Source organism: Ochotona curzoniae, unplaced genomic scaffold (genome assembly GCF_017591425.1).
Source record: "Ochotona curzoniae isolate NIBS_2020 unplaced genomic scaffold, NIBS_Ocur_1.0 contig_430, whole genome shotgun sequence".
NCBI classification, from domain to species: domain Eukaryota; kingdom Metazoa; phylum Chordata; class Mammalia; order Lagomorpha; family Ochotonidae; genus Ochotona; species Ochotona curzoniae.
In genome coordinates this window covers 12,688,795-12,696,851 of record NW_024466219.1, presented here as the reverse complement: position 1 = coordinate 12,696,851, position 8,057 = coordinate 12,688,795, and the positions used below count along the sequence as shown (strand labels likewise).

General features: G+C 59.9%; 1 protein-coding gene across 1 annotated transcript; it reads right to left on the bottom strand.

The window, feature by feature from the left end:
• Window positions 1-1,669: 1,669 nt before the first annotated feature.
• On the bottom strand, window positions 1,670-5,518 carry ELF3 (E74 like ETS transcription factor 3). Its single transcript, XM_040985441.1, has 8 exons — window positions 5,204-5,518; window positions 4,789-5,010; window positions 4,530-4,625; window positions 4,314-4,436; window positions 4,087-4,176; window positions 3,872-3,988; window positions 2,926-3,121; window positions 1,670-2,448 (listed from the first exon to the last, which is right to left on the bottom strand). The coding sequence occupies exons 1-8, from the start codon at window positions 5,364-5,366 to the stop codon at window positions 2,334-2,336; spliced, it is 1,122 nt and encodes a 373-aa protein (XP_040841375.1). The 5' UTR covers window positions 5,367-5,518; the 3' UTR covers window positions 1,670-2,333.
• Between the last annotated feature and the right edge of the window lie 2,539 nt (window positions 5,519-8,057).

Sequence of the window (8,057 nt, the reverse complement as noted above, 5' to 3'; positions counted from 1 at the left end):
AGGTTATAGGCTACTAAGCAGCCTGCATAGCGGGCAGCTAGTTGGCTATGTCTGGAGCGAAGTCCATGGCTGTGCCCACTGTCCCCCTGGGGCCGACTGCTCCATTTCAGAAGGGAAACATGAGGACAACTTGTCACTCCAAAGCTACAGAAGTCCCTGGGTTCTCCCTCCACCCTGGGGCTTTCCCCACTCTCTTCACACCATTCCTTGCTCCTTCAGACCAAGAACCCCCAAGTCCCCCAACACACACTCACTCTGCCAGCTTCACCCACTCCGAGTCTCCCAGCACTTCAGTGTTTTCAACTCCAGAGGCAGTTTTGACTGGACTATCTTACCTGACACTTGAGCCTTCAGGACCTTTCCTCTAAGAATATCAGTAACCCTCCAGGCAGCTCCAATCAAGAGCACTCCCCCTAAAAAGCTAGACAGAACCAAGGGCTGGCACTGCGGTGTGGAGTAAAGTTGTCATCTGTGACACAGGCATCACACATGAGTGCCAGTTCGTACCCCGGCTGCTCCACTTCCAATCCAGCTCCCTGCCAAGGCGCTTGGGAAAGCAGGTGAAGACAGCCCAAGTGCTGGATGGATGGAGTTCCTGGCTCCTGGCTTCAGCCTTGGCCCAGCCCTGGCCACAGCAGCCACTTGGGGAGTAAAGCAGCGGATGGAGGATTTCTGTCTCTCCTTCTCTCTGTAACTCTGCATAGAAAATGAAAAGATAGTATCTTTAAAAGACAAGAAAAAAAAAAAAGAAGAAGAAACTGGGGTTACCTATGATGCCAGCATCCCATATGGGTACCAGTTTAGGTCCCCAGTGCTCCACTTCTTCTCCTGCTCCCTGCTAATGGCCTGGGAAAGCAGCTGAGGAAGGCCCAAGTGTTTGGGTGAAGTGTTTTCTGTCCCTCCCTCGCTGGAACTCCATCTTTCAAATAAATAAATCTTTGGGGGAAAAAAGAAAAAGAAAACATCCTCTCTAAAACGTAGACCCACCGCCACTGAAACCGAGCCATGGTTCTGATACCCACTAAGGATTACGTCCGTCTGAGCCCTGAGCCAGAAGCCCCCAGGAAGGACCTCACTCTGCTTGTATGAAAATCTCTCCTTGGGAAAGAATGAGGTGAAGTGAGCCAGGGTCCAGCGTGGTGCTGGGCACCAAGCCAGGCTGTCAAGGCACACCAGCTCCTCCCAGCACTCTTCCTCTCCATTTTGTTTTGTTTTTCCATTCACAAGATCCTAACTCTGATTTCATGTCAGACACGCACGCTAGGATTTGTATTACAGATACTCAGCTCACGGCCAACTTGGCTGGAGGCAAATCACCTACTCCACCAAGGCCAGGCTTGCAATTCTAGACTTCTTCGAGAACGGCGGGTCCAAACCCCACCCTTACAGGAGGAAGCAGCCCCAAAGAGGACAGCCTGGGTCAAGGTCACCGGCAGCCCCTGCAACACACATCTTTACCTTTGTGAATTCCCGCGGACGTCCCAGTCCTGACCGGCCTCACCTGCTGCCAGCTGCCAGATGAAGCCTCCCACATACAAGAAACCCACTGCTCACATGCACCTGGCCCTGCCGTGGAGTAGCCACTCCCTGCTCTCTCCAACCTCACATTCCAGGATGCAGGGAGCTGAGACAAAACTAGAAAAAGCCCAGAAGGCACTTTATTGGAGGTTTCTGCCTCCATTCAGGGGGAAAAGGATCACCCCGCCCCTCATTGGCCCAGCAGGGGTAAGGGGGCACAGAACAGTTAATCTGGCCACCAGCACTCAGGGTGGGAGAGGAGTGGGGAGGGGAGAGGGAATATTCTAGAAAAAATAGATCTCTATGTACATCTGACATATTTATAGCACATAAATTAGGGAGTGCTCTGACCCTGCCTGTGGTGCCCATGCACGGAGCAGAGAAGGAGGCCGGTGCAGAAAAGCAGGTGTTGGTGGTAGAGCAGGCTGCCCGGTCCTCTCTGTCCCCATGCTCCTGGGGGGCCTGCCCCAGCCTCTACGGCTCAGCCAGGCGTCTGCGGGAGGGAGGTGTTGTCTGCAGCCAACTAGCATCAGAATCAGGTGCAAGGAGCTGCCAGTCCCAGGAACCACCACTTTCAAGGTTGTAGAGTCAGCAGCCGAGGCGCCGCGTCAAACCCCAGGGCTTGTAATTCCAAGAGGGCAGGGAGGAGCCGGTAGCAGCTCATTCCTCCCCGTGGGATGTAGCTTCTCTCCACAGCACAGCCGGGAGTGTGTCCAAGGAGAGGCCGCTCGCTCGCCTGGCCCGCCTGTGCCCCACCCTAGGATGGGGGCTACAGGCCCAGAGTCTGAGTTTGGTCCCGGGTCTAGCTCAGACCCTCAGTTCCGATTCTCCATGACCTCATCCTCCTTCCAGCCACTGGAGTTTTTGCCAAACTTGTAGACAAGCCGCCGGCCATCGACCCGCTCCAGAATCTCCCGTTTGTAGTAGTACCTGGGCGGAAGGAAAGTGGTCAGAGCTGCCTAGGCAGGAAGCCCATGGGCCCAGAATCCTCTTCCTTAGCCTGCACTTCTCTTCTCTGACTTCTCCCCACCCCCGCAATGGCCCCTAATTGTCTCTGGTGCAGCTACTCCTAACCTTGCTATATCCCATGGCTTGTCATGGATGGTGCGATTTTAGGGCTGGGACACCCTGGAACCTGGGAGCAAACACAGGCCTGGTGGCAGCTTCAACAGCAAGCAGGCCAAACTCTGGCATGGGCCTGGCAAAATGCCCTTTCCACCATCCTAATAGGGCCGTCCAGGCGCCCAAGGGCACAGAGCCGCATGAGCTTTACCCTTGGCTGGCCTGCTCGCATCTTGTCCATGGCCGGCTTCGTTGGCCCGGGGCAGGGATCGGTCCACCCATCTCACTCTCACTCTCCCGCATGGCAGGCTGCAGACTCAGCCCACCCACAGGCTCGGCACCCACCTCATGGCCCGGCTCAGCTTCTCGTAGGTCATGTTGCTGTTCTTCTTCTTCTGCCCCCACAGCTGGGCCACAGCCTCGGAACGCAGGAACTTGAAGACGCCCTCATGCCGGTTCTCCCACTTCATGAGGCCCTCATTGAGCTCTGGGTGGATGAGGATGTCCCGGATAAATTCCCACAGGTGGGTGCCCCTGGGAGCTGCAAAGGTCACATGCCAGTGATCAGTCAGCAGTCCAGGGGACAGGCACCAGGGCCCTCACCCTGCTGGCCAATGCCCAGAGCATGGTGCAGGCCCTCCCAGCAAGCCCAGCCATGCCCTCACTTCAGACCTACTGTTACCGGGTGGGGAGCTGGGGAAGCTACGTCTCCCCTATGACCAGGGAGCCGCAGGAAGGTAGGCATGATGTGGGGTGTGGGGATTCCCCCACAAGTCACTATATACTGGGACAACAGACAACAGTGCCAGTGCTGGTAGGGCATAGTCCAGCAGGGACCGTAGCAATGAGCGCAACAAGTGCGTGGGCCTGGGCAGGTATGGCCGGAGTGGCAGCAAGCCCAGCTTGGGGCTGGGAACCCGCATACTATGCAACAACTCCTCCTCAAGATAAACTAAGGCCAGGGGCGCCCATGTAAGAAGTACACAGTCCAGAAAGACCTTGGGCGGCCTCCCAGGCAGTGTGCACAGTTGCTGGAGCACACAATGCCAAGACCAGTGGGGACAGCAGGACAGGGCAGCGTTCAGCAGGCCAAGACTCAGCCCTCCCAGGCAGCCTGCATTCAGGCCTCCAGGGTTCTCTAGGGACACCCTCACACACATATGGACAAACCACCACTGAGTGTGTCCTAGCAGGCCAAGACAATGGATCTCTGGGCCGGGCCCTGGCCCAGGTGGCGAGCAGTGAGTGCCCTAGGGGCTGGCCCTGCTAGCCCTCCAGGGTCCCCACTCACCATGCTTGCTCTTCTGGCCTTCCAGGCACTCCCAATACTCTTTGCTCAGCTTCCGGGGCCGGCCACGTTTCCGCTTCCCGTGTTTGGGGTCCCCTTTCTTACAGTCAGGAAAGCCATCTGGAGGGAGGTAGGACGAGACAGAGACAGGGTGAGGGGCACAGGAGAGGAAGTCTTTGGGAAGGCCTCTTGGGCACAGGCAGCCCCCAGCCACTCACCTTGCGGGAAGAGCTTGCTGTCTGGGGGATCCAGGTCCACGTCGCTCCCACCGGAGTCTGAGGAGTGGGAGCCCTGGGAGACGCCGGTCCCTGGGGGATGGGAATAGGGGGCATGGAGTGAGTCCCCAGCCATCCCAACTACAGTTGCAGGCTCTCACTCAGGCTGCCCAGGAGCCAGGGACACCCAGAAGAAAAGAGGCCAAGGCCGAGCAGGCAGGCAGGCTCACCTGCGGTGGAGACGTCAGAACTTCCAGGGGAGGGGGCTCCGGCAGCCCCATAGCTGCTGGGGTAATAGGGGCTGGTCTGGCAGCCGTCGTCCAGCAGCTCTTGTGCAAAGGGGCTGCCCTGGTCTGGGAAGAGGAGGCCAGAGCTCAGGTCAGGGCTTGGCGACCCCACTGGGCTCCTGGCCTTCTCGGTCTCGGGAGGAAGGAAGGGACTCTCACCAAAGGGGCCCGGGTCAGCCAGGGCCTCCTGGAAGGCCGTGCCGTCCTTCTCCAGCAGCTCGATGATCCAGCCCAGCTCGTCCGAGGCGCTGGAGGCTGATGAGGGAGGGAGGGAAGGAGAGAAGGTCACACTCCCTCCCTCCTCCCTCCGGGCTTTCACTCCCTGCTCAGGACCTTGTCTGGCTTTACTCAACCTGTGGCGCCAGCACCACCCCCCACCTGCCCACAGCACCCAGGAGCCCAGGAGCGTTGGACTTACTGAGGTCCCGCAGCTGGGCATGAAGCTGGTCCCCCAAGGGCCCAAAGACCAGCCGCAGCTCCTCGAGGGCGCAACTGCAGAGCGTGGCGCCGTCCATGTCACAGCGTGAGAAGTCGATGGCGCTGGCGTCGTACTTGTTCTTCTCCACTTGGTAGCTGATCCAGTCCAGGACCTGCGCCTTCGACCACAGCTGGGGCTGCTCACCCAGCCAGCTGGCCTTCTCTGCAGGACCCAGGCACAACGGCAATCAGCCTGCAGTGGCCTACACTGCACGACCCCCAGCCGGCCACTTCCCTGGGCCATTGGAATTGGCCTGGGGCATCTCTAGTCACCCTTCCCCCATCTTTCCCGTAGGCCCTTTGGAGGTCTCCTCCTACCCTTTAGGGCACACCTGTCCCTCCCAGGCAGTACCCACCTGTACCATCCAGTGACATCTGGGGGTTGCTCAGGGTCAGCACCAAATCGTCGGCCGGGAAGGGTGCGGCCGAGGGCACGGAGGCCAGGGCGGGGTCCTCGGCGCTGTACATGGCATTGAAGTAGTTGCTGAACACGTTGCTTATTTCACAGGTTGCAGCCATGAGGCCCCCTGGGAAGAAGGGACATGTGGGGTGAGGAGGCCACCCTTCCCCGCTCCTCCTTTCTGGCAGGAAGATCGTCCAGCCTTGGCGGGTCTGCCTTTCCAAGCACGAAACCAGGATTTCTGAGCAGCAGTGTGACCACAAGACACCCCCTCCCCTGCTCCCTGCTGGGTCTTTGATCAGGAGGAGCGAAGTCACTCTCTCCCTCTCATCAACAATCTCTATGCTGGGACCCTCTGCCCTCCACCCTCCGACGCACGCGCGCGCGCACACACACACACGCACACCCCGTGCCCATCGGCCTACGTGCCGTTGGAACACTCCAGACCAGAGCAGGAGGTTCTTAGACCTCTCCCCAGTTCCTTGAGGCCTGGGCTAGGGAGCAGGCCAGGTGAGGGGCGGGGGCGTCCTACCTGAGTGGCGGGCGGGGACAAGGCAGGCAGGCAGCTTGGGAGGCGGCGGGCGGGAGAGAAAGCCGCCGAAAGCCGCCGGGCGGCTAGCAGCTCCGCCAGGTAACACTGAGGAGTGTGGCCAGCGCGCTCCCCCACCCCGCCCTAAATAGAGCCGGGCCGGAGCTCCTCCCTGTGCCGGGACCTTTATAGTGTGTCCCTATCGGTAACCTGAGCTGGTGGCTCATTGGACGGAGGGGATTTCCTGGCCTTCAGACTGGGCTCCTGGCCCCAGGTGATTTGCATATCCCATGCCACTTGGCCCGGATCCTGGCGGGCGGTGCTGGGAAATCAAGCCCGGCTGGTTTAATGATTGTCGGACTCTGTCATCCCGCACCCTCTGGGGCTGGGCACCGGGCGAGGGCCTGGCCAGGTGGCGGGAACGTCGCGGGAACATCGCGGGAGTGGGCATCTGTGCCTTCCTCCGCCCTTGGGCTCAGGAAATTCCTGCCAGCGGCCAGGCTGGGGGACGGGCTAGGGAAGCAGAAAGAAGGCCAGGTTTGGGGAACAGGGTGGGCAGGGACCCGAACCCCTGGCTGATTGGGTCGGAAACGGCTCTGAACCCTAAATGCAGAGAGTCGGGGTCCAAGAGGTCCATCAGGGAGTTAAGTCACTGGGGTTTAAGGATCTTCCCCAGTACGCAGGAGCCCAGGCACGGGCTGGGAGAAAGGCTCGATGCCAATGGGCACTGCTCATCATGAACGACCTGGCCTCGCGGCCCACCCAAGCAGCCCCTACTCAAGCAGCAGAGGCCTCGTCTTCTTCCCTTGCGGCCGGATGGAGCGCTCCGGGTCCGAAGCTGCTGGAGGTACTGCGACCCACGTGTGGATTCGTCTATCCGGCAGCTCTGCTAATCTTGGGGTCACTAGGCCTAGGTTACCCCGCTGCTGCCCTCTAGTGATCGGAAGCCCAAACACCCAGGACGCGCCGATCCAGGGAGAGAAGGCACACAGGCCGTTGTGGACGCGGCTAGCAGGCGTCTTGGGTCAGTGGAGCACACTGTCTTGTGTCGTGTCCACACACATGTCTCGCCAGTCACCAACGGTTTACAGATGAGAAGGTGACAGTTCAGAGGGAGCTGGTTGCCTGTGTAAGTCATGCAAAGGCTGGCTCAGCGGGGGGGGGGGGTGGGGGGGGTTGGGTGTGGTAGCTGGAGCTGGATCTCCCCAGGTTAACACCGCTTGCTAGAACCCATGGCCAGCGCCCTGAAGGCCACAACGGTGTCCTCTGCACGTTGCAGCTCAGTCTCTTGACCAGGTGACCAGTGGGGAGTGAATCCCGAGGTCTGCAAGACCTTTACCATCAGTGAAGGTAAAACCCTTGGGACAGGAATGGTCTGGGTTGGCTAATCAATCATCTAGAATGCGGGATTCTCATCTCTCTCTCCTCCCCACTCCCCGGTCCAGGCCCCAAGCCTGGGTGGTTTTAGAATTCCTCCAATAAAAGGTGACCCACCCCGGAGCGCCCCTGTAGCCTGAGGATAAACAAGGTCCTTCTCTGAGCTCTGCTTCCCAGTCTCCCTGCTGTCTCCAAGTCCCGGGACACAATGTAAGGGGTGGCCAGGGGTCCTCTCCACTGGGCCAGGGGTGGCAGGAGAGCTTGCAGCTGTAGGTAAGATCCTCCCCGCCCTTCAGGGGGCCTCCCCGCTGGAGCCGGAGGCGGGCACACCCTCTCCCACTCACTCGCCCTGGAATGTGGGAGAACCGGCTTCCAGCCCCGGGCTTGGCACGTGCTCCAGCCGGACTCCAGCCCTGCCCTGGAGAGTGCAGCTGGTTGAGGAGGAGCATAATGGGCAGCCAGCTCCCTGCCTGCATGGAGCTTCTTCGCGGGAGACACCTTAGCCTAGCACCTTCCCTCCTAGGGTCAGTGCCAGCAGCCCCACTCTGGAATGGATGCAGTTAATGCCTTGGCAGGATGGTGGTGGGCAGTGGCCAGGAGAGCACATCCCCCCTCCCCTCCACAAAAGGCACATCCAGGACTGTGCAGAGGTCCAGGCAGGAACTGAGGCAGGGTAGGTCTGCCCGGACAGCCAAGGCCACTGATAGTTCCAGAACCCTTGTTCGCTTCCCTGCGACCATGGCTGTCTATGGGCTGGTGGATGTTGCAGGGTTTCTGGAGGAGCCTCCACGCTGCTCAGAGCCCTCCCCAACTGCCCATGGTGCTCCCGCTGGTAGCGAAGCTCAGAGGCTGCAGGTCGCTGGCACTGTCGCTGTCCCGCAGCGACAGACTTGGTGCACGGAGC